Source organism: Sceloporus occidentalis, unplaced genomic scaffold (genome assembly GCF_023333645.1).
Source record: "Sceloporus occidentalis isolate IW3139 unplaced genomic scaffold, rSceOcc1.0.p SCAF_335, whole genome shotgun sequence".
Classification (NCBI taxonomy): Eukaryota; Metazoa; Chordata; class Lepidosauria; order Squamata; family Phrynosomatidae; genus Sceloporus; species Sceloporus occidentalis.
The window spans coordinates 464,496-490,045 of NW_028317315.1; the positions used below are offsets into that span (position 1 = coordinate 464,496).

Genomic DNA, 25,550 nt, shown 5'->3' on the forward strand with positions numbered 1-25,550 from the left:
GGCGATGAGATGTTCTTAATAAACAACCAAATGATATTGAGCTTGTTGAAGAAGTACAAATTTCCGTTAGCACTGGCTCCATATTTATAGCAAATACAGGGGAGTGTTTCTGCATGTTAACATTTTATGAGCATCCAATGCTTTGCTAGGCCTGAGAATTAAACTTATCAAACAACAAATATTAAACAGTTTAAAGATGCACGAAAATTGGCATTTTATCTGCTTCAAGCACATCTTTACAATATAAACTGTGCATATCAAAACTTTTAACATTAAAGCATGATTAATAATTATAATAAGCAATAATACGGATATTAGCCTTTGATTCGTAAGCTTGATGCTTTCATTTGCCTCTCTATATATGTCAATAAAATCTTTGCTAAGACCCATAAGCTGAATTAATTCTGAAAGGTCAATACAAGCCAACAAAAATGTATTATAAAAACGATCCTTTATTTAATGTGTTAAAAGCATAAAACATCATTATAGTGGTAAAAAAAAAAAGGGTTGAGTAGAGCTTTCACTAAACAAAACCCCCATATTAATGGAAAAAAGCAGAGCAAACAGAGACAAAACCTGTTGAGATTAATACAAGATCTGGAGCTTGAGCACAGTTTTTGACATAATTATCAAAAGAAATATTAAATTACCTGTTTCTTTTTATAAGGATATTTTTGGGGATATTAATTTTAATTATACGTATATCTGGAAAATGTGGCAGCTTAAAAGGGAATTAAATGGCGCTCATAATGTCGGAAAGATATGTTTTTTTATTCATTGTATTCAGGAGGTGAAAAAATGCATATTATAGAAAATGCAGGGAATGTTATTATTTTTTAACTTTTGCACCCCATTACATTATGATGAATTTATGTAAAAATGCTTTGTCATTAAAACATAAATTATTATTAACCCACAGTAAAAACATGAACCTGTTGAGCTTTAAGACTGATGCTCAATTTTGTATCTACACATTTCTAAGACATTTACACAGACCCACAAACTAAATGCACTTAGAGAGGATGACATAAGTAGAATCCATGATTATCATTCGAATTATTATTATCTTTTATTTATATAGCACCAACAATTTCCGCAGCACTTCTTACCAGCATTTGAAATACCTTGGGGTGTCTAGTTTTCAAAAATATATGGTTTGATGGGGTAAATTGAATTGACTGGCTTCAAAAATGGCCCGATTAGAACATGGGGGCAGAAGGACCAGATGTCAAAATTCCAAGTTGAAAACCTGATTTGCACATGTCCCAAGTGTAGCCTTTTAGCCCCAAAATAACCTGACAACCCCATTTATGGGTGATATCACTATACTCAGGAGATGTTGCTACATTTATACCTAAATTACAATTTGTGTGATAAAAAAAAACCACACAAACCACCCTTTGTCAAACTTTGTGGTGGTAAATGAGTGCATCAAAAGGGTCAAAATACCAGCATCTAGTTGTCCCAAATAGCACATGGGACCAGATTTGGAAAAAAATGGTTTTGAAATAGCAAAATGCTACTTGTACTTATTGCCCTATAATTTGCCAAAAATCATAAAAACTTGTATTTCTATACTCAGTAAAATAGTAGAATCTATTTAGAATAGATTTTTCAAATAAAAGTGAGAAAAAAGTGTTTTTTTTCATTTTTTTCATCACATTTTTTTTTATTATCGGAAATTAGATGTTATGATCAACAAAATGATGTCACAAACCCCCCCCCCAATATATAACGTGTGTGGGTACATTAAATGGGAGAAGAGAAAATTACAGCTAAACACGACCACCGCAAAACCTTGGTCACAAAAGGTAGAACAAATAAAAAACAGCCTGGTCCTTAAGTGCAAAAAATGCAGAGTTTGTCCTTTCTAACCAAATATTGGGGCCAGAACCTGACGTGTGCAGTGTGCCCAAAACATGGTATGCAATTATATCCAGGGCTGTTTTTTATTGCCATTCTGGCCGTACAGAAAAACACCTTCTATTTGAACTTTATGTAAATATATAGTGCACGGGTTTATATCAACAGAACAACACATTAACTGGGTTCTGTTACAGTTGTTTTTTTGTGTTTTTCTTTTAATGTATTTAGAACTGTTTTATTTGTATTTGCTAAATGTGGGTGGAAGCAGCAGTTTGCATTTCACCTTGAATCTGTCTGACAATGGAATGTACGGTTTAGGCCATAGTTTGAGTTGTGAGTACAGAAGGTTACCTGCTTTGGAGGACTCTGTGTGAGTGCCAGTTATATTTTTTGGACCCAATATTTCTGAGCGGTATGTTTGGGATTATTGGAGTTGCCATTTGTTACAGTATAGTGCAAGCTGGTCATCAGTTGGTCTCCATGGACTCCATGGACGCCATTCTGGTCTTTGGTTTGAAATATGTTTGTCCAGGTATAGAGAACATGGGTTCTGGGTTTCATTGTCCTTCATGTTCAGCTTTACTTCCCAGTGTGCTAATGCAATGCTGAACCGTCTTTACTCTGCCTGTCCTAACACCTTCTGGCTAGTCTTGGCTTACCAGTTTGTCTTTTTCGAAAAGTCCCAATTGACTCTGGTGGAGAAAGGGGGCTGCCATTGGTGAAAAATCATGGTCCAGACTTTAGCAGATGGCCATTAAAACCATTTTATATATGATCATCCTTCCTAAGTAACTGCTACTAATGGATCCTGCACTTCATCCGCTGCCCCTCTTGACTCTGTTTTCTAGTACATATTCCTTCTCTAGGCTTTATGACCACTGTGTATTGCTTACCCCATACTATGGGTGTAATTAGTCTATTAACCCCTTTTTTTCTAACACTCCCTGGCCCTCATTTTTTTAATCATCTTGTCCAATATATATTGATTAAAAGCCAATAGGTGCTTTGGAATTATGTTTGCATTACATAGTAACTGTACCGGCTCATTTGGCAATTGAAATAATAGTCAAATTTAAAAAAAATAGCTAGAAAAAACACTTTTATAACCCTATACCATTTGGTTTTGAATGTTTAATGAAAGAATATGGTAATAAAGGTAGGCTTGACTTTTTTTTTGATAAAAATACAAATATTGATGATTAATTTATCAAAGTCATAAACAAACACAAAAATTGCATTCTGCGAGTTGCTTTATTTGAGAAAATTTGCAGAAATTAGGCAGTACAGGCAAATATCATCTTGGTTATCCTAAAAAGCACGTTACAATGAATTGAAGTAATGAAAAATTTTCTGTGGATCATCATATTATTTTTCATTTTGGTCAAGTGTGCAAAAAGGAAACGTCTACATCTACGAAGAGATAAATCATGTTCTGTAATCGTTAGAATGTTTAGCAACAGAAAATCAATATATTTAAATATTTAAATTAGGACATTTGTTCTCCGCTGTCATTTTAGCTTTCATGTATTACATGTGGATGGTAGAATGAATATAGAGTATAGAGTTTTCTTTATATATTTGAAATTCCATATTTAAGAAGAACATCTTTGGGAAAGATGAGCCCTTAATTGTATCACGCTTATCAAGACATTAAGATTGAATTGCGCTAAGCAAGGAGTCATCCAGAACTTTGCTTATTCTATAAAAGAATGTTCTATGAGATTTAGCAAACTATATTAAACTAAACAAAGCAGCTTGGTCTTGAGAGTCGAAACTTTGCATTCCACGCAGCTTTTCTTGCTGGTTTCATCTCTCATCTTCTCTCCCAAATGTTTAACACTTGTGATGGTCATGTTGGGTGCTCTGATAGCTGTGATGAGACCCTGTTAAAATAAGCATACATTAAACCATGCTTTCTCACTTTTTGCACCTAAAAAAACCTAATCGATTGTCCACAATAACCTTTTTTTTCCCACCATTTACACCTTCTTGTAGACTGTTGTTGAGTTGGTATAGTTATATTGTTAGAGTTAAATATACATGAATCATTTGATATGATTCAGGGAAAAAAATATTTTCTCACCAGGACCAGCAGCACATTTTTGCTTTTTTTTTGGCTTTTGAAGAACAACAACGTGCTTTTCTCAATAGCACCGAAAATAAGTTTTACGCAAGAATGGCCATATATCGATAAAATAATTTGCCACTTACCGTGTTTTCCATCTATGACAGTGTGACCGGAGACACTGTAGAATGAAAAAAGAACCATATTCAGAAAACAATGCTCACATAGTACAGGAATTTGGAAGTATCCATGACTTTATGCACTTTTTCATCTTTGTCTGTTGACCATGCACTTCATACCTATTCTTTCCTTTTGAATTATATCAAATAGAAACACTGAGAACTTAATTAAGTCCCTATAGTATTATTTTGATGATAACATTGCCTCAATTACTTTCATTACTTACTGGATGTCATGTCCTTCCAGTAGGCGTTTGTAGGTGGCGATCTCCATCTCCAGATGGGTCTTCTGGTCCATGAGGATCTTGTACTCGTGGTTCTGCTGCTCCAGGTCACATCGGATCTGTGCCAGCTGGGATTCCACAGCATGGATCATACCTTGTAACTGGGAGAGCTGGGAATTGTAAGTGGCTTCGGTCTCTGACAAGGTGCCCTCCAGAGCAGATTTCTATAGTCAGAAATTAAAAAAAGGGTATAATATTATAATTGTATTATCAAACTCAGTGCATATAATCACAACTGGATATTTATAAATGTGCGACTAAATAATTACGTATTCACACCAGGACCCAGAAGACAACAAATGACATCATACCATGCTTAGCTGGCTCTGTAGTTCGATCTCCAGGGTCTGGACAGTGCGTCTCAGGTCAATGACTTCAGTCTGAACAGACTGTAGCTGTGCGGCACCAGATGCTACTTCACGGTTCAGCTCTTCAGTCTACACAAAACCCACAAATACATGATTTTTTTTTAGGTACAGTTAAAAAATAGACAGTTCAATTCATGAAATCTAATATTATTTCATCCTACACACGTCTTTCTCAAAAAAAATAAAAGGAAGGGGCAATTTTTTATAGTATATTTAAAGCTGAGGTGCGTTGTCCGCAAAATATACATGTAGATAATGAAAGGTGTGTAATAAAAATGTAGTCATGTTACATTTTGGTTTTGATGTTTGAAACTGATACATCTTCAAGGAAGCTGGACTATATTGAGGTAGATACACCCTTTTATTGTAAGTTATTGTAGGAAGGTCTCCTTTTTAGAATTTCATATACGGTTCTATGTAACTTTTTGTTCTATAGCACTGTGGATTCTGTTGGTGCCCTTTAGGTAGTCCTCCTTAAGTTTCTAAAACAGAAGAAAAACCTCCTTACTCTCTGCAGGAACATGCTCTCGACCTCCCTCAGGTTCCTGTCCATCAGGTTTTCATATTGTTGTCGGATCTCGGACAAGGCTTTGTTCATATCTATGGACGGAGCAGCATCCACTTCCACGTTGATTCTCTGTCCCAGCTGAGCTCTCAGAGCATTCACTTCCTAAAGTAAGAATGTTACCAAATGTATTTATTATAAGATCAAAAATGGTGGCTAGATTGAATCATGTAGGCCAGGGGTAGGCAATCTTTGGCTTTCCTGATATTGTGGACTACATCTCCCATAATGCTCTTGCAGTCATAATGCTGGCAAAGCATCACATGAAATGTAGTTCACAACATCTGGAGAGCCGAAGATTGCCTATCCCTGATGTAGGCAAATATGAACAAATCATCAGATTATCTTTTATTTAGTATATCGTAAATATGTCCTAATTTGAGTATTAGAGAGCATGAAAGCATAGAGAACCCTACAATTTCTATGACTTTATTTGACTTCAACAATGGCTCAACTGGAAATCCACTGACTTCCAAAGTCTATCCTTTCTGGACCTCATGAACAATTCCTCAAGTCAAAATACTTTGAAGGGTGTCATACTACTTTCCACCAAAAGTGATATTTTTTAGAAAATTCTTTTTCTATAATTTGGCTTTTTAAGATAATTAATTATCACATTGCTAATTCTGTAAACCATACCTCCTCATGGTTCCTCTTCATTTGCTGAAGCTCTTCCTGAAAGTCGCGGACCTGCGCCTCAAGGTCCCGTATCTCCGCATTCAGTCCTTCTAGAACTCTGCGTAGACCATTGACATCTGCCTCCACACTGTTCCTCAGCCTGAGTTCCATCTCATATCTATCAAAAATGTTATAAATTAGTATTATTATCTCAAACAGATAACACTGTAGATTTTCTAGTTTGCTGTCTTTGTTTTATTAACAAAACTAGATTTGTTGCCATCAAAACGCATAGCCTTCTATTTGTTGCATTTTCTTTTTAGCGTAACCTTCATTTTTCAAATCCCTCCCCGTATAATTTTGCAGTTATGGTATAGAAAACATACTTATTTTTGAAGTCATCAGCAGCCAACCGAGCATTGTCTATCTGCAAAACAATCCTGGCATTTTCCACAGTCACTGCAGAGATCTGTGAAATATGCAAAACGGTCATTGTTATTACATTATCTCACATTCTTTATGTTTGTAAGTGATCATTTTTAAAAGGTCTTACCTGTCCCTGGAGCTCTTGAATGGTCCTGAAGTAGTTACTGAAGTCAGGTAAAGCAGTGGGTTGATGTTTTTCATACCACTCTCGGATATTCCTCTCCAGTTGGTTATTCTCATTCTCCAGTGAGCGGACCTTCTCAAGATATGATGCAAGCCGATCATTCAGAACCTGCATTGTTTCCTTCTCGTTCACCTTCAACAGACCATCTTTGTTCCAGCCAGCGTGGCTCCCAAAATGATTATTAGAGTGGGCACCATGATTATGGCTACCGTGGCTCAATGAGGAATGCTTGGAGACTGAGATGCCTTTACCTCCTGATCCTCCGTGTACGCTTGGAGCTCTGTAGTGACCTCCATGCTGTGAAAGATGGGATCCTCCATGAAGGGAAAAGTGGGAGTCTCCATGGTGTTTCTTATGGAAGTTTCCAAGATGGACCGAAGAGACATGTCTGGGGACATGGCAGCTTTGCTTTGAGAATCCGCCGGTGGATTGATGGCTCATGGTTACCAAGTAATGGATTCTTGAAGAACAGTTGAGCTAATATTGCAGATCGCTGAAGAAGTGCATATTCCCCTCAGCCCTGCCACTGTATTTATACGAAGAACAAGGGGTGTTGCTGAGCATTATTAATCATTTTATGAGCATCCAATGCCTTTAAAGAAGCCTGTAATGCAAAACAAGCAACTAAAATGCAAGTTCTCCGAAAATGGAAAAGGATGTCATTGATGAGTTTTTATTACAATGTTTAAACAGTAGAAATTGGCTTGATGCACACCCTTATTATATGACAAATGCGGATAAAACATTAAAGCATAGCTGTGATGCAATGTGTCTTGAAGTCAGATGGCCCTTTTTGACGTGTCCACCTTCTTGTAAAGTTAGCAAAAATACAGAATGCTAAAAAATGTAGTAGATATTGACACACAATTTTCTGTATCCAAAACCCAGCCATAACCAGCATAAAATGCATAATTTAATCATACAGGGCATCGGGGGTAATGTATAAAAAGTAGTTCTAGTGGAAGGTTTCAAAAGTGGTCTACTTAATAAAAGTCTTTCTTTCTGGACCATTTTATTCATTGATCTGTTCAGATTTATTGTTTTATTCCATTTCTGTGAGGGATGCTATTTGCTGATCGTACTGAAGTTCAATACAACTCTATTTGATATTTTTTTTTAAAAATGTTTTTGTGATAGACCATTAATGAAATTAGAACCACGAATAAAACATACCAAAGGCTATATGAACACACAATGTTATATTCCATACAGTGAGAAAAACTACATTGTATTTTGTCCTAAATTGTAAATTCTTCTGCAGAATTCTCCAGCAAACTTCAAGTAGCTGGTGCCTTCATTGAAGAGAACTAGACGCCATGATACTCTGTGTGAAATAAGTTTGTAGATCATTATCTTTCAATCACATGTAGTTGGCATACCTGGGAACTTCTGGGCTCCGGTTACCCCGGAGCATCCCCTTGCGGGACACGGCCATGACATCGGTGTCTCTGATGTCAGTGGGAGTTCCCGCTGATGTCGGGGGCGCTCCCGATGACGTCAGTGGGATGCCCTGCTGATGTCGGGGGGCGCTCCCGCTGACGGCAGCGGGAAACACCCCCATTTAAAGGAAAAATGGGCAGGGAGCCAAGACCCCCACTCTCGTGGCCCGGAGGATTCGGGTCTTGACCTGGAGAACCGGAGAAGCGGTGCTTCACCCAGCAATCTCTGGGTCAAACCTGGAGAGTTCCCAAGTATAGTGGTTGGTTCTTGCCCTTAGGGCTACATGTTACCTTCTCCTTTTAAACTACAACATTATACAACTTCACAGCACAAACTATTCTGAAATTATGGTATTTTTATTTGAGATATCCTATATTTTCTCTTTTTTGCAACCTTTCAGCTGTTTGAAACAGGTAAATCTGGCTTACAGTCCGGTTGGAGGCGCTGGTAAAATAGATTCCGAAGTTACAGTTCATCTTTTTACAAAGGAATATCTCTATTTCTTCATCTCCAATGAGATTCCTCCTTAGTGAAGCCCTCCATGTATTTATATTAACATTTATTATCCTATTCAGCCTTCAAAAGAGAAATCTTATTATCATTAAATATGATGTCATCATCAAAACAAGCTGAATAAAAACATATTACACCAGTGAGTAAACGCATAACTCATTCTCTCTCATGTATTAAGATATACACAGAACGGTTATAACACTCAAAGGCTACATTGATGGTTTTTTCCCCAAATGCATACTTTTTTGACCAATAAGGAACTACCCCAAATATCCTGAACTTGACTGCAAGATGGGCTCCAAATATTGTGCATAGCATACATAGACATTTGTTATTATTTATTGTTTTATATAGTGTCATCAAGTCAGGCAGCATGAGGAGAAGGGAAGATGATGGCACCATTAACATTGGGGGAAACTGATGGGTGAATCTTGGCATTGGAGGGAGGGAAGATGAGAAGTTTGGTTTTGGAGAGATTGAGTTTCAGTAAACGTACAGACACCCAGGTAGAGAAAGACGCAAGGCATTTGGTGACACAATCTAAGACAGATATCAGGAGAGGATTGATAGATCTGGTTGTCATCAGCATACAGGTGGTATTGAAAGCCAAAGGGTGTGCTTGGTTTGCCAATTGAGGAAGTGTAAAGAGAGGACTGGAACTGAGCCTTGGGGGACCCTGACTGAGAGGAGGAGGAGGAGGAAGTGTTACTGGAGATGGAGACACTGAAGCTATGATCAGAGAGGTAAGAGGTGAACCAGGAGAGAACAGTGTCACGGAGACCAAGAGCATGAAGAGTTTGAAGGAGAAGAGGGTGGTCCACAGTGTCGAAAGCAGCAGAAAGGTCTGGTAGAATTAGCATGAAGTAGTGACCCTTGGATTTAGCAGTGAGTAGGCCATCATGGTATGGGGGGATGCATAAAATGCAGGGACCCGTACTGCCGTCATGCTGCTGATTAGTACTGACATTATACATTCAGCATCAACAAATATCAGCCTTCCAACATTTTTTTTAGAACTAGGCTGCAGACAGGTTGGCATATGAATCATTAGCCTGCATATTTTAGTTTTTGACACTTTGCCAGAAATTATGGCTTCAAGCTCCATTATAAAAAAAAACATAAAGCACTCGTCTACACTAATTACCGACGCGGATTAAGCAAAAGGGGAACTCAGATGACTAACTGGGCCATCAGTCTGGGTCAGTAAACAGTCAAATCTCAGAGAAGATGAGGTTTGAAGGGGACATACTAAAACATTATGGACAATGCTATGCTTCCAACTTTATGGCACCAGTTTGGAGAAGGCCCTTTTCTATTTCAGCATGACTGTGCCCCAGCGCACAAAGCAACGTCCATAAAGACATGGTTGGATGAGTTTGGTGTGGAAGAACTTGACCGGCCGCACAGAGCCCTGATCTCAACACCATCGAACACGTTTGGGATGAACTGGAACGCCAATTGCAAGCCAGGACTTCTTGTCCAACATCAGCGTCTGATCTCACAATCCACAATCTTGGGGAAAGCCATCCCAGAAGAGTGAAAGCTGTTATAGGTCCAAAGGGGATCAACTATGTGATGTCATAAAAGTCCCTGTTGGTGTAATGGTCAGATGTCCCAATACTTTTGTCCATATAGTGTGTAGAGCTCCAACACGGTAAAATGGTAAACTGGCTTGCTTTATTGATTATTTTTTCTAAATGCCTCTGGAGTATGATACAATCTTATTTGCATACAGAAGCCATGTTCTAGGGGGTATTAATGCCACTGTAATGGACACTAGACACCCATTTTAGGAGGAATATAGGGACCGTAATATTATATTGGCTTTCAGGGATTAAATGGTGACCTTTTGCATTTTCACCCCCTTATTTCGATTTCTATGTGTATTATGAATATATTTAATGAGTCTACATTTAAGTGTTACTTCCCTAATCTCTTTACCTCTGTTGTGTATTTGCCATTGTCGTTTGTGTGATGAGATTAGTCTGGTGCTGATGTTGTTTGTGTAATCCCTTGCCACTATGTTATGTGTTAATTTTGTGTCTACCTTGTAGCCGGCTTTCACTTCAAGGAGGGTGACAACGATGGCCAGGGACATCCTGTAGACCCTCTGGTTTCCATTACAACCACCAATTGCTTTATGTATAGTTACAGGGGCAAAAACTATATACTGGAATCTTTTCTCTGGACAAAATGTTAAGTATATTTTCATTCTCTAAGGTCATCCACATAGATAATCACAATTCCTACATATGTAGTTTTCTTTCATATCAACCATTATCTAGAAATATAAATTTTTTCTCATTCTATTTTCCTTCCAATGTGGTTGTGAGGACATTGTCTTAATGATCTCAAAGGGTAGAGTGAAATAATGAACAGACATAAAACACACATCAATGATGCATAAAATAGACTTTAATTTGTTGACAGGAGCAAGAGAAAAACATTCCATCAACAATTATGGTATTTTTATTTGAGATATCCTATATTTTCTCTTTTTTGTAACCTTTCAGCTGTTTGAAACAGGTAAATCTGGCTTACAGTCCGGTTGGAGGCGCTGGTAAATTAGATTCCGAAGTTACGGTTCATCTTTTTAGAAAGGAATATCTCTATTTCTTTATCTCCAATTAGATTCCTCCTTAGTGAAGCCCTCCATGTATTTATATTAACATTTATTATCCTATTCAGCCTTCAAAAGGGCAGGAAATCATTAAATATGATGTCATCATCAAAACAAGCTGAATAAAAACATATTACACCGGTGAGTAAATGCATAGCTCATTCTCTCTCATGTATTAAGATATACACAGAACGATTATAACACTCAAAGGCTACATTGATGGTTTTTTTCCCAAATGCATACTTTTTTGACCAATAAGGAACTACCCCAAATATCCTGAACTTGACTGCAAGATGGGCTCCAAACACTGTGCATAGCATACATAGACATTTGTTATTATTTATTGTTTTATATAGTGTCATCAAGTCAGGCAGCATGAGGAGACGGGAAGATGATGGCACCATTAACATTGAGGGAAACTGATGGGGGAATCTTGGCATTGGAGGGAGGGAAGATGAGACGTTTTGGAGAGATTGAGTTTCAGGAAACGTACAGACACCCAGGTAGAGAAAGACGCAAGGCATCAGGAGAGGATAGATAGATCTGGTTGTCATCAGCATACAGGTGGTATTGAAAGCCAAAGGGTGTGATTGGTTTGCCAATTGAAGAAGTGTAAAGAGTGGACTGGAACTGAGCCTTGGGGGACCCCGACTGAGAGGAGGAGAAGGAAGTGTTACTGGAGATGGAGACACTGAAGCTATGATTAGAGAGGTAGGACGTGAACCAGGAGAGAACAGTGTCACGGAGACCAAGAGCATGAAGAGTTTGAAGGAGAAGAGGGTGGTCTACAGTGTTGAAAGCAGCAGAAAGGTCCAGTAGGATTAGCATGAAGTAGTGAGCCTTGGATTTAGCAGGAGGGTGACAACGATGGCCAGGGACATCCCGTAGACCCTCTGGTTTCCATTACAACCACCAACCACTTTATGTTTATCTACAGGGGCAAAAACTAAAGACTGCAGTGGAATCTTTGCTCTGGACAAAATGCTAAGTATGGTTTCATTCTCTAAGGTCATCCACATAGATAATCACAATTCCTACATATGTAGTTTTCTTTCATATTAACCAGTATCTAGAAATATAAATTTTTTCACATTCTATTTTTCCTTCCATTGTGGTTGTGAGGACATTTTCTTAATGATCTCAAAGGGTAGAGTAAAATAATGAACAGACATAAAACACACATCAATGATGCATAAAATAGACTTTAATTTGTTGACAGGAGCAAGAGAAAAACAAATCCATCAACAAGGTTTTCTACAGAGCTAGAAAAGATTAAAAACGGAACATAGAGACAGACTGGGTCCTTCCAGATTAGAAGAATATGATGAACCGGTAATTAGGACCAAATGACAATTAAGAATTTTCTCAGTGTGGTGGTTTCACAGCTTGATCTGGCGGAGACGTTCAGTGGTCTGGTGGACACGTTCAGTGGTCTGGTGGGCACGTTCAGTGGTCTGGTGGGCACGTTCAGTGGTCTGGTGGGCACGTTCAGTTGTTTGGTGGGCACGTTCAGTGGTCTGTTGGATCTTCACAGACTGGTGGCGTTCTGTAAGAGCAGACATTGGAGGTTAGGGAACCGTGAACAATTTTAATCAACTGACAATTCTATGTTTCCAGTTCAAACTCAGTTGTGAGAGGATGGAACCATTATATTTTAATAAATGTTAATAAAGATCTTTGGCAGGGTGTTGTATCCTAATATAAGTAATAATATAACAGAAATAAAAAAAGACAAAAATAAGGCAACACTTATAATAAGACGCTGTGCTTCTTACCATTTTTTTCATGATGCCCATGCCCAGTCACACTGTAGAGAAAAAAAATAAGATACATCAAATATTAGAACATTTTTTTTTAATAATTCCAAATGTTTGCCCCATATGTTCTAAAAAACAGATTTGAGTCCTTTGTTATCATTAGGTATTAGATCAGCTTGCCTGTGGCAATGTCCTGCTCGGTCTAGAGCAGCAAGGTAGGGGAGATAATATGATCTATGCATGCTGAGGTTGCACATGTTGCTTGTGGAAAGATGGTGAGGTCACTTAAGTATTGATGTAACAATGTAGTGAAATCATGTAGAGTATAAGAAGTAAGGGAAATATCTCACCAGAGATACCGGATCCATATTTATATAGGGTCTTAGAATTCAATATCAGCTGGGTGATCAAGCTGGACTACACCTGTGATGACTATGCGTATTAGTGTATTGATGATGATTTTTCTCGTAATTGCCCAGTTTAGAAACACATATCATGAAACTTTACATACTGGAAGTCATGTCCTTCCAGTAGCCGTTTGTAGGTGGCGATCTCCATCTCCAGGTGGGTTTTCTGGTCCATGAGGATCTTGTACTCATAATTCTGCTGCTCCAGGTCAGATCGGACCTGCGTCAGCTGGCATTCTACGTGGTTGATCAGATCTTGTAACTGGGAGAGCTGGGAGCTGTAACTGGCTTCGGTCTCTGCCAAGGTGCCCTCCAGCGCTGATTTCTGTATGTATTACAACACCCATGTGTTTAAATAATTCAGTAGTGTAGAGAAATAAACATACGTGTCGTGTCGGTGGATGAGAACATAGAAAACAAGCCAAAAAGAGTGTGGGTTTACAAGGTGCCCATTATGTCAGAGATACCTGAAGTTGAAGCTTGTGGCCATCAAACTTTTGTGACAAACATGATAGAAAGATATATATTTAGGGCAATGTTGTATCACCTGTAACTTTTATATAATAGTTTGTGTTCATTAGTTTTGTATTAATATGCATATTAATAATTGACGTTTGTTATAATACCAGGCTTAGCTGACTGTGCAGTTCAATCTCCAGGGTCTGCAAGGTGCGTCTTAACTCGATAAGCTCGTTGTTGACCGACTGTAACTGTTCAGAACCAGACACAACCTCACGGTTCAGTTCTTCACTCTTATAATAAGAAAAGATCATTGAAAATTGAGAATATCAACCTCTTTTTTACTTGATAAAGGAAGGTAAGACAAAAAGTGAGTGTTCGGAGCCATTGGCTATCATGTTTTTGTGAGTAGTGATTTTTTTTTTTCATTTTCTTCATGTATTTGGCAAATATGTAAAAGAAATGTTGCATATATGATTGTTATATTTGTATTGAACAATGCATTGGAAGGACATTGTCTAATTCATTACAACTGACAAGGAGTATTGAACATTCATGAACATGGAGTTGCACAAACAGAACAATAACTGCTATGAAATTCACTCAATTGTTTATGATAATAGAGGGTTGATAAAAAAAATCAGTTACCCTTGCGAGGAACATGCTCTCGACTTCTCTTAGGTTCTTCTCCATTGAGTTTTCATACTGCTGTCGGATCTCAGACAAGACTTTGTTCAGGTCTACAGATGGAGCAGCGTCCACTTCCACGTTGACTCTCATTCCCAGTTGGGCTTTTAGACAGTTGACCTCCTGGAAGGTCATATAAGACCATGAGTGACCTTGGTTTTATTATTATTATTATTACAGTCTGGTTAATCCCTTTATTCATTACCTCCTCGTGGTTTTTCTTCATCTGCTGTAGCTCCTCCTGGAGACATTGAACTTGTATCTCTAGGTCACTCCTCTCCATGTTCAGTCTTTCCAGGACTCTGCGCAAACCTTGAACATCAGCCTCGATGCTGCTTCTGAGCCCCTGCTCTATCTCGTATCTGAAAAAAGGTAAAAAAAATGAAAATAAAATACAACAAACTATTGATAAGCATTTAGAGGCCACACAGACGAACTACCTGTATCTCAATAAATGTGACCACTAAAATGTTCTGTCCAAAGATATATTTTCATAATTACTTTATTTTGCTAACTTAATTATTATTATTATTGAAAATAAGCAAACCTAAGTGATGTATTTTATGAATGGATTATTTTATGATAGGATGTGCTAGCCGGTGGGACCACCTGCTAGGTTGAGCCACGGACACCAGTTCCACATTTAGCTTTTAATGTAATATCATGATTGTTTCTCCCCTTTTGTCCATGCATCTCCTTCACCATTTGGCCAAAGCGTATCCAATTTATCTTAAACTAAAACATTTTTTGGGGTACCACACTACTGTTTCCCCCAGGCTGATATTCTATGGTTTCTTTGCGATTGAGGCTATCCATATTTCTCATTGTTGCACATAGGCCTAATTAGAGAAGACTCTTTCTCTGGTGTCAAAGCTCTATCATTTTTTTTAAATTGGAAGACAATAAAAGGAAGGTATTGAAACTCGAATTTCCTCTCCCTTCTAATCCCTTCTTCTGTTTGTTTTCATTCTTACTTGTTTCTGAAGTCATCGGCAGCCAGCTTGGCGTTGTCCAACTGTAGAAATATCTTAGCGTTTTCTGCATATGAAGCAGCAATCTAAGGCATACAACAGAAGAGTCAGTTTTACTACAAGGTAGGATAGGTGCTTGGTTATTATTTACATCATCTATCTCCTTTATTTGTAAATATTGCACGTCACCTTCAAAAATAATACACTCACCTGGCTTTGAAGATCTTTAATCATTTTGAAGAATTTGCTAAAGTCAGGCAACGCGTGAGGTTGATGTTTTTCGTACCACTCACGGATATTCCTCTCCAGCTGTGAGTTTTCTTGCTCCAGAGAGCACACCTTCTCCAGGTATGAAGCCAGGCGGTCATTCAGAAGCTGCATGGTTTCCTTCTCATTGAAACAGAACATGCCGTCGTTCTTCCAACCTCCGTGGACCCTTTGACTTCCAAAGTGATCTGCATGACTGAAACCAGAGCTACATCCTACGCTGGAAGCATAATGTCTGGAGATGGAGATTCCTTTCCCTCCTGACCCTCCGTGAACGCTGGGAGCTCTGTGGTTGACAACCTGGTGGACCTTCTGAAAGCCTCCGTGATGAGAACTATGAGATCGACTGTGGTGAGTTGAAGATACTTGGCTACTTCCTTTGACTGATCCTGAGTGCATCTGTTTGACACTGTGGCTCATGTTGATGGAGATGATGGGTTGTATTTGAAGCAAAAAAGCTAATTGTTGCTCTGAAGCTTGAGCGAGGAAGTACAAGAGGTCTGTGCCATAAGGTCTCCTTTTATAAAAGTAGAGAAGGCGTCGAAGAATGAATGGACTTTAATGGAGATTTAACAGGCTTCAGGGTAATGGGAGGATGTATGTAATGTTTAAAACTACTAAAGCTCTTACTCATTTATAGTAACGTTGAACTTCACAGATGAGTATGGTCCACACCCCGACTAAATGATGCTGTTACAAGAATGAGTTGGAAGAAGCCACTGACACACTTTGTTGGAACCTGACATTATAGACTGGTAACAATCAGGTCTAGTTATTACAAATTGAAATCGTGAATTCTATAAACGCTTACAACAGTCCTAGAAGATACCGTTTGTTACCTGGATTCATTTTGCTCCAATTTACAATTATTTTTGCTAAACAGAGGAGAGTCTCAGTGCTGCCCAACTCAACATTTTGGGCCACGGTGGGTTTTCCAATAAAATGGCCATGTGTTGTTTCCAAATAGAGTGAGTGAATGAAATAAGTGATTTTATGTTAATATCTACACCATTGTTCTATTGTTTTTAATAAATGGTAACAATTAAACTGCAATATTTTTTTATAAATCACCATACAGAAAACTCTTTTTACAGAAAGCCCAACCTCATTTCTTCTCATGATACAGTAAATGTGACATTCCCTCATACACTATCAAATTTAATACACTTTTCAAATGATGCCTATTATGCTTTTTTCCTCACATATTAAATGTAATTATTTAGCAATTACGATGCTAATGGGCTTTGCTCAGTATTATATCATCATTCCTGGGTCTGTCAAGTGACTTCAGTGGCTTTTAATGTAGAATAAAAATGTTTTGTTTTTTTTAAATTATCACAGAGCAATTCATATATTGAGCATTTTGAGTCAACTGGTGGCCTTTTACACTGTTCCATCTTCTGATTATCTTTTGGAATGGTTCGTGGCGTGACCCTTCAAAAGTTATACGTTCTTCTCCAGGCTCTTTTCGTATTACGTAAATTTTACGTTTTACATTTAATTTTAATAGTTCTTTTTTTTTATTAATATGTCATCCTTTATCATTAAAACTGGGCATACCATGTTATAATGTAACATATAATGAAAAATCATGGAAATATACATTTTTTCATATCAGTTTGGTACAACCGCTAAAAAAAAATTCCCTTCATCAGGCTCACGTCTTGTATTATTGGTAATTCCTTCAGAGCAGAGAAGTTTGGGGTTAGGGTTATATTTAGAATTGTAGTTAGCAGTACTTTTTATTTTCTCGTCTTGATTAACCCCTTAAGGTCAATGGGCGGTCCCAAAACCCATTGAAAACAATGCATTTGTTTTGTCATTAAGGGGTTAATATTTTTATTTACTTTTTTTATGGACGGTGTGCCGTCTTTTTAACCCCTTAAGTACAATGGGGGTCCCTAAACCCATTGAAAACAATGCATTTTGAGCCCGTACACGTACGGGCTTTGTCATTAAGAGGTTAAAATCACTTTGATGGAGCAAAAACAGCTCTATTATTTGAATTATTTTTATTTATTACTTGTAATAACAGCTTTGCAATCCCACCCAAACTACTAATAATAGTCTAATGGTGTCTTGTAACATATTTTATGATTGCTGGTTCATATATTGTAAAATCTGAGTTTGAAGGATGATTGTAAAATCAGACGTGTCTACATATCCGTTTTATTAACCCATATGGTTCTTCTCATAGGGCTTGGGAAAAATTCTGAATTTTCTTAATGATGTATTTATAAATTGTAAGGAAATAGTTGCTATTATGGATACTTACTATGTAAATGCTAAACATGCTCAGCTGGGAAAAAATTAGAAATAGGATGGTTAACCCCTTAAGGACAATGGGTGGTCCCTAAACCCATTGAAAACAATGCAGGGGTTAAGAATGAGAATGCACGCTCTAAACTAGTTCCGGGCTAATGCGGTGTGCAGCCACCAGCTGGATATGTCTGGCCACCTATATATCCAGCTGGCAGCGGCACTTATGTGATTAGGTGGCCATTGGCCTTAAAATGCCGGGGCCGCCTCGTCATCCTCAGTCTGGCCCTGCTCTAAAACAATACAAATTTTGTTCATTTCATATGTTTTTTCCACTCTCTTTTTTAAAGGATACATTTGTACTGATTGGCTGGTAACCCCTTAATGACAAAGCCCGTACATGTACGGGCTCAAAATGCATTGTTTTCAAGGGGTTTAGGGATCGCCCATTAAGGGGTTAATAACGCACAATAACTCGATACAATAATAAATGTATACATATGCATAGAGCAATACATTACAAGACATACATATGCAACGTAATGAATACACATGTTCAATGTTAAACTGTAAGTATTTTAAATGGTCACATATGGAGAGATCAAGTATCATACACAATTATTTTGTCATAAGTTACTTCCTTTTGATTTTCATTCGAATTATTATGAATTGGAAACTGTTGGTAAAGAGATTTCTTTACAGGCTTGAAAAACAGACTTGGGTAGTTTAGTGCCACTCAAGCCACGGAGATCTGGAATGCGTGTGTATTGTATGGATCAAATGAGGATCAAATGCTATTTTGCAACATGCACAAAGCTAGTCACGAATACCCGTGGGATAGACCAAAGACTGTAGAAGGATTAGCATGGACAATATAAATGGAATAAGGCCATAGTGGGCAGAGACACGTGCCCTTTGGCAGGACCCCAATTATCTGCCTTATGGAGAATATAAACTTAAAACGATCAAACTTGAAGTTTTGACGTCCACGCCAGCTATACGCTGTCACGAGAGTCATAGTTGTGCAACGCCTGGAGAGCTACTTCATAAGTGTCAAAATTTATTTACACTATAGTTATTACCCTTTAAAGGGACTCATAGGGGCATAAAAAGGTATAAAGAGCGATTGTTTGTCTTTAACATACAACTTGAACGGTGAAGCCTTCGGCACCCAACTGTTATTTCTAGGGATTGGTTTATGATTCAGTCTAATTGTTTTCGCGGTAATTTACTACTTGAGTCAAAGCCAAACTCATATAATACAGCTAGCAGGTGAACTGAGTGAATCGTATTACTTACAGCAGATGTGTGACTTCATCTAAATTCAGCAAATCCTTGGTGTGGAATACAGCCTTTACTTCAAGGGGACAATTTTATACATTTGTATAAGTAGCATTTTGAGATTTTGTCTGCTTATTGTTTATTTTTCTATGGATTTATACTATTGGCATATTGGCATATTGTTAGCACCAGTCGAATGCAGCTCTGAACCAATCAACAACAATCAGCAGCCGAACAATGGGGGGAAGAGAACCTAATGGGGCGCAGTAATCACGTAGCTCTCCAGAATTGAAAGTCAAGATGGCTGTTCCAGTGTACGAACACAAAGCTGGTTTTTACATATGTATTATTTATTAAAATATATTGATTACATAGGTCTGTTTAGTGTAGACAACAGCAAAAGGAATGAATGAGGAAAAGTGATTCTGATCCAGTAACCTGGTCCAGTCAGCCGGAACATTCCATAGGTTGATAGGGCGTTAGGACCACCATCATTCGCTTTCAGCCAATCAGTGAAAGGGTTTATGGGGCACTATGCTGAAATAATATCACATATTGTGTCTTAGCACCTAACAAAATAGCAAAGAGGTACAATAAGCACCATCAAATAGCTCTTTAGAGCAAATGGAGTTTAAAATGGGCTTTTAGTAGCCAACTCAACTTGACGACAATAAAGGTTTATATATTGGGCTATTTAAAAGAGTCACAAGGTATTGCCTTTCCTATGAAACAGAATCAGTCGTAAGCATTCAGATGAGGTCATCCTTTGGTATTTCGTAAAATTATTGTTTTCTGCATATAGTAAGTTTTATATTCAATATATGTGCTGAACACTGCAAGCACAACAACCTTAATAAACCAAAACTGTCCTAAAGGCATGGGTGCTGTTACCGTCATATTATTCAATAGTAGTAATAATAACAAAAATAATTGTTAATCAGATCCGACCAATCAGGAGCTGAGCCATAGGATCGCATCTTGATCTAATGTTTAAACAAGGAACGGAACATTTTATACTAACCAAAAACCCATTGAATTTCCATCTTACTTGACCAACGACAAGCTGTGTAGAGTACTTTGATGGCTCCTGTGGGTCCTCAAAGTTTATCACCACTGACTCATTCACTATATTTTTTACTTGGAATTGTGTATGTTCTCTAAAATCTAGAATAACAGTGTTTTGTAGAAAATTCAGAAAAACAGCTGACTTTGTCTTATTAATGATGCTTCATCTGAGCTTGGGAAACTTGTATGAAGTTTGTGTGGTGGACCTACGAGGGTAGATGATTTAAAGCGCCATAAACAAAAAGAACCACTTCCAACTCAAGTCATTGATCTAATTACAGACAAATGGAATGTGATACAAGTATCCATACGGTTCTATTTAATGATGTATTGTAACATTTCTAATAATTAGCTGCACTTGGTCTTTTCGGGCCAATGAAATCCTGTGATTACGTGTTAAGATACGTCCAAAGCAGTGGAAACGGTGACTCCACTGATCAACAAGGTGTTTTAAAGATCCCAAAATACCAAGGTGCTTTTGAAGTTATGGAAAAATCCTTGTTGTTTTCCCTATGAAATCATCTGTAGGTTTAACAGAGCAGAACGTACACAGACATTGCGGCAGGAGGAATTTATTGAATAAATTAAAACAGGGATAGAAAACATACAGTACAGCCTAGTGCAAAAAGCAATAACATTTTAGAAAAATATATCAGATATATTAACATTAATAATAATATTGATTGACAACAGAATTCAATAAAAAAAAAATCTATTTACATATTTTAGGTATGTTATTATTTCATTAGGCTTCATTTGCCTTTGCATTTCTTGTATTGGCGGTGGGGGGGGTATTTTTTTAATAGGTGCGAATTGCAGGGGCTTTTATCTAAAAATACATAGACCTGACTTGGTTTAAACAATAAAGGATCGTAGGGTTGAGACCAAGGTTTGGAAAGTACATCTAGCTCTTGATATGGTGAATTTGCTCACGAGTTGACACAATTCTTCCATCCTCAAACTCTTCTGTGATTGAGACAATTTTCAATCCGCCGCCGGATTCTAAAAACAAGACATTATTATAAGTCACATTTTTTTCTACTTTTCTTCAATTTCTCTCCAATACACCTTTCTCTTAAAGGACCTAAAGAAAATGTATGTTTGATCTATGGAAACCCAATGCCTACACTTTTATGCTAAATGTTTCAGGCATTTTAATCCATACATAAAATGACTTTTGATCTATACAATTGTTCCTCGTTTTCTAGTTAAAGAGCATTAGCCAATAACTCACAGACAGTCCCATGATTTCATGCCAATGCAGGTTGTTTTAACACTTACCTTTTGTTTCTGGGTAGTGGGATGTTGGCATTCTGTGCACAAAGACACAAGTTTAAGTACATTAGAGAAAAGTTCACAGGGTTTAAATTGGAACGATTAACAATTACAATAATTATCGAATAACTGAACGGGTTCTAGAGAAACCTTTAATGCTATTTCAAAACCTCACACATAAAGATATTTGGAGCAGCAGGAATATAACTGTGTAAAAAATCATCAAAAACGTGCTGTGTGTGGGATGTGTCCACAATAGTCAAATGTCAAATATTTATTATTTAATTTCTAACTTTATAATAGCTTTGTAAAATTTAGTTTTTAGGTCATTTTCTTAGATGAAGAAGTCATTATCTTCTACCCGGTCTCTCCACTCACCTGATGATCTTCATCGGCCCTCCTTTCAGACCCACTTTTTAACTGACAGATCAACCTCTGTCCAACAACATTATAATTTATTTAGGTTTTGTTTACATTGAGATACACCAGATACACATGTTAATGTTTGTTATTTAGTACATACGTAATGTCTTCTACTTCCAGGAGACGTCGATATGTGGCAATTTCCATCTCCAGTCGCGTTTTGACGTCCATTAGAATCTTATACTCGAGGTTCTGACACTCCAGGTTATACCTTAGCTGCTTCAGTTCATCTTCAATGTTGTTGATTAGACCTTGTAACTGGGACAACTGGGACCTATAACTGGTTTCCGTCTCAGCCAACGTCTCCTCCAGAGCAGAGTTCTATAACCGTATGGTATATATTATCAAGTTTAAGAACGTTTCTAGAACGGTAAGAAATGTCTAACTGGTGGGGTCAATGTTTTCATTGTCTTAGCACCCGTAATTTTTAATAAGATTCTCATCTCATTCATTCTAAGAGAATATGAATATTTTTATGTAAATACAAAACAATATCACTAAAAATCTTTATTTTATATTTATCCATGCAGGGAAAACATACCATGCTGAGGATGGTCTGTAGATCTATCTCCAGGATCTGTACATTATGTCGCAACTCAATGACCTTACTTTTCATCGACTCCAAATGTTCAGATCGATCACTCACTTGACAATTGAGCTCTTTACTCTGTGACATAACATACAGTTCTGTTTGTTGACTTCCTTTGTCATAATGAGTTAAAGAATACATGATTTATCAGGAGATGGACTTGTTAGGTGTGTAGGTAATATGAATTTGTTGTACCTGAGCAATGAACCAGTTTTCGACCTCTTTTATGTTCCTGTCCATTAACTTTTCGTACTCCTCTCGGATCTCTGCCAGAGCCTGTCCTAGGTTGACAACGGGAGCAGCTTTGACCTCCACATTGACTCTGGCACCGAGTTGTGTGCGCAAAGAGTTCACGTCCTATTTAGCCATAGAACAAGGAAGCATGATCACCATTCACAAATATATTATCTTTGTGTAATATCATGGCTGTTATTTATGCTTATAAATCTCATTTTATAACTATATTCATGTATCTTGGCCACTCACAGATGCAGTGCATATACAAGAAGCCAACTACATTGGACCAGTCATCAAGACCAAAGGGGCATAGATGACTCTTGGACTTCCCTGGCCAAAACGTCATTATAATAAAGATTTGCAAAGCACATTACCTCTTCGTGGTATTTCTTCAAACAAACCAGTTCCTCTTGGAGGTGTTCCAGATGGAGTTCTAAGTCGGTTCTCTCAAGGGTCAGTCCGTCAAGTCCTCTTCGAAGACTACTTACATCTGCATCAACCACATAGCGCAGGCTGGCCTCCATATTATATCTAGACAGACAGAACGTAGGACCGTCCATGAAAACATATAAAAGTAAAAGTAAATAAACACTGCTTGTATTGTTACAAGTTATCCTATGAAATCTGTTACTGGGAATTTTTTAAATTTTAAGCCAGTTTTCTTAAAATTCTGTTTTTATTGTTATTTTTTTGTGTGTGTTATTTGCTTCCTGCTCCCATGATACATTCTAGATGTATTGCTACAAATCAGTTGTGGGCTATGCTGTGAATAATTTGTTTCATCATGAGCAAGGTTCTAATACAGGGGCGTCCAACCTGCGGCCCTTCAGCTGCTGCAGGACTACATCTCCCACAATGCTCTTTCAGCTAAGGGGCTGGCTGAGGAGTATGGAGGATGTAGTCCTACAGCAGCTGGAGGGCCGCAGGTTGGACGCCCCTGTATTAGAACCTTGCTCATGATGAAACAAATTATTCACAGCATAGCCCACAACTGATTTGTAGCAATACATCTAGAATGTATCATGGGAGCAGGAAGCTAATATCATTGACAGGTCTGGTGTGAGGTTAATGGGTATGTTTCATTGCAGAACGGGCCATATGGCCCAATGCAGTGCGTCAAATTACTGTATCTTCATTCTTTACTTTTAATCCAGAAAAAAATATAAATTTTCCTATTTTTTTTATCTTTGTTCCATTACATGGACAACCATGATGCGAAAATCCCAGCCTTGAGGTTTAGGATTCCTGATTACAGTATTTTGACAGCACTGTCATCTTTACAACTAGAAGTCTGATACAAAAATTATTTGATACAAATGTTGCAGGTTTATCTATAAGCTCCATGCTTTTTCTATACATTTTCTTTTGCTTATTGCTGTGCTTACTTGGTCTGTAAGTCTTCTCCTGCCAGACGGGCATTATCTATCAGCAGAATGAGACTGCTATTTTCAACTGTGGCTTCAGAGATCTGTAAAAAGGTTGGAAATATATATTTTAGGTCTTTAAATTGGTCTTTAAAGTTATAAATTGTAGTTTATATAATACAAGTACAGGCAGTAGAGTGCCAGCCTTGATATATGATTTCTAGTAAGCCAATAATAAATATTTTTTGCTCGGGCTGCTTCCAGATGTAAAAGTAAACAGTGAAATACTGTGAATATTGAATAATAAAATGGTTACAACTGAGCAACCTTAAGGTTTCATGAATACCAAATAATTGTTTTTCTATAAAAACAGATACCTGTTTCCGGAGCTCCTCAATTGTTCTGACGTTACTGCTGGAATCAGGGAATGTTGGAGGAGTATGCTTCTCATACCACATTTTAATTTTTCTCTCCAACTCTGTGTTTTCCTCTTCGAGCGAGCCCACCTTCTCTAGGTAGGTCGCCAATCGGTCATTTAGTAGTCGCATAGTTTCCTTTGAATTGATGTGAAACCCAAGATCATGTTTCGTGCTCTGATGGCCCCCAAAGGTAATTAGTTCATAACCATGACCACCATGTACGCTTTCAAATCCATGGCCAAAACGAGTGCGGGAAACTCTTTTACTTGTTGAACCTATACAAACTCCAATGGCACCAGAGCAACCTTCAGGACAAGCAGAAGATGTTTGTCTGGAGATCTTTGGATAGTGGCCACCATGGCAATAGCTTGCTTTAAGAGAACCAGCATAAGACAAAGCTTTCCTAATGCCTAGGCTCAAGGTCATAGTGTTGAATAAAAGTTGGAGTTGGAGATGGAGTTGACTTGGAAAGCACAGAGATTGGTAGTTTTTCTTACTCGAAGATCCACTTTATTTATATCAACGTTCATAGGTGTTGTCAAATGTAGGATGGCTTTATGTGAACTTTATAAGCGTCTACGTCCATTTGATCTTTTATTCGGACTCATCAAAGTAATCGTTAACAATGGGCCATGTAAGCATACATTTTTGTAATGCCTTTCCACTTGACATGGATATACACCCCTCCCTGTGAAACATAAAGTCTTATAAACAAAGGCATATCACATTGTGGGGACAGAAATTCTATTTGACTAGCTGTCAAAGCAAAGACTAATTTACCCAGTTCACACAATCGGGCACATTTTACTGTACATAACTGTATTAACCATGATTCCTTTCCGACATGACAATATAACACAATAAAAGTGTGTGTCACAAGCCCATGTCAACGATGACAATGAATATGGAAAGCAGCAGACCCACATCATTGAATGATTCCGTTTCTTAGATTTTGTTACTTG

General features: G+C 37.7%; 3 protein-coding genes across 3 annotated transcripts; all 3 read right to left on the reverse strand.

Moving 5' to 3' along the window:
- Positions 1-4,333: 4,333 nt before the first annotated feature.
- Positions 4,334-6,996, reverse strand: LOC149274375 (keratin, type I cytoskeletal 19-like). Its single transcript, XM_089505613.1, has 6 exons — positions 6,499-6,996; positions 6,332-6,414; positions 5,967-6,123; positions 5,271-5,432; positions 4,706-4,831; positions 4,334-4,558 (listed from the first exon to the last, which is right to left on the reverse strand). Exons 1-6 carry the CDS (start codon positions 6,994-6,996, stop codon positions 4,334-4,336), a joined length of 1,251 nt encoding a protein of 416 aa, XP_089361739.1.
- Positions 6,997-12,507: 5,511 nt separating this feature from the next.
- LOC149274376 (keratin, type I cuticular Ha6-like) lies at positions 12,508-15,967 on the reverse strand. The gene is made up of 8 exons (XM_089505614.1): positions 15,620-15,967; positions 15,413-15,495; positions 14,644-14,800; positions 14,400-14,561; positions 13,919-14,044; positions 13,397-13,617; positions 12,904-12,935; positions 12,508-12,674 (listed from the first exon to the last, which is right to left on the reverse strand). The coding sequence occupies exons 1-8, from the start codon at positions 15,815-15,817 to the stop codon at positions 12,508-12,510; spliced, it is 1,146 nt and encodes a 381-aa protein (XP_089361740.1). The 5' UTR covers positions 15,818-15,967.
- Positions 15,968-21,185: 5,218 nt separating this feature from the next.
- LOC149274377 (keratin, type I cytoskeletal 17-like) lies at positions 21,186-25,014 on the reverse strand. Its single transcript, XM_089505615.1, has 8 exons — positions 24,547-25,014; positions 24,191-24,273; positions 23,180-23,336; positions 22,764-22,925; positions 22,521-22,646; positions 22,080-22,300; positions 21,563-21,594; positions 21,186-21,283 (listed from the first exon to the last, which is right to left on the reverse strand). Exons 1-8 carry the CDS (start codon positions 25,012-25,014, stop codon positions 21,186-21,188), a joined length of 1,347 nt encoding a protein of 448 aa, XP_089361741.1.
- Positions 25,015-25,550: the final 536 nt, after the last annotated feature.

What these genes read in the sequence shown, in the direction of transcription:
- LOC149274375 (XM_089505613.1), bottom strand. Translation starts at nt 6,996, where the DNA reads ATGAGCCATCAATCCACCGGCGGATTCTCAAAGCAAAGCTGCCATGTC. An exon ending in TGAAGAGGAACCATGAGGAG is followed by an intron (nt 5,433 to 5,966) that starts GTATGGTTTACA and finishes TTCTTACTTTAG; the next exon opens with GAAGTGAATGCTCTGAGAGC. An exon ending in AGAGCATGTTCCTGCAGAGA is followed by an intron (nt 4,832 to 5,270) that starts GTAAGGAGGTTT and finishes GGTTTTGTGTAG; the next exon opens with ACTGAAGAGCTGAACCGTGA.
- LOC149274376 (XM_089505614.1), bottom strand. Translation starts at nt 15,817, where the DNA reads ATGTTCTGTTTCAATGAGAAGGAAACCATGCAGCTTCTGAATGACCGC. An exon ending in GCCGATGACTTCAGAAACAA is followed by an intron (nt 14,801 to 15,412) that starts GTAAGAATGAAA and finishes ACCTTTTTTCAG; the next exon opens with ATACGAGATAGAGCAGGGGC. An exon ending in CTGGAAGGACATGACTTCCA is followed by an intron (nt 12,936 to 13,396) that starts GTATGTAAAGTT and finishes TTTTCTCTACAG; the next exon opens with TGTGACTGGGCATGGGCATC.
- LOC149274377 (XM_089505615.1), bottom strand. Translation starts at nt 25,014, where the DNA reads ATGACCTTGAGCCTAGGCATTAGGAAAGCTTTGTCTTATGCTGGTTCT. An exon ending in TTGAGGAGCTCCGGAAACAG is followed by an intron (nt 24,274 to 24,546) that starts GTATCTGTTTTT and finishes ACCTTTTTACAG; the next exon opens with ATCTCTGAAGCCACAGTTGA. An exon ending in GGAGAAGACTTACAGACCAA is followed by an intron (nt 23,337 to 24,190) that starts GTAAGCACAGCA and finishes CTGTCTGTCTAG; the next exon opens with ATATAATATGGAGGCCAGCC.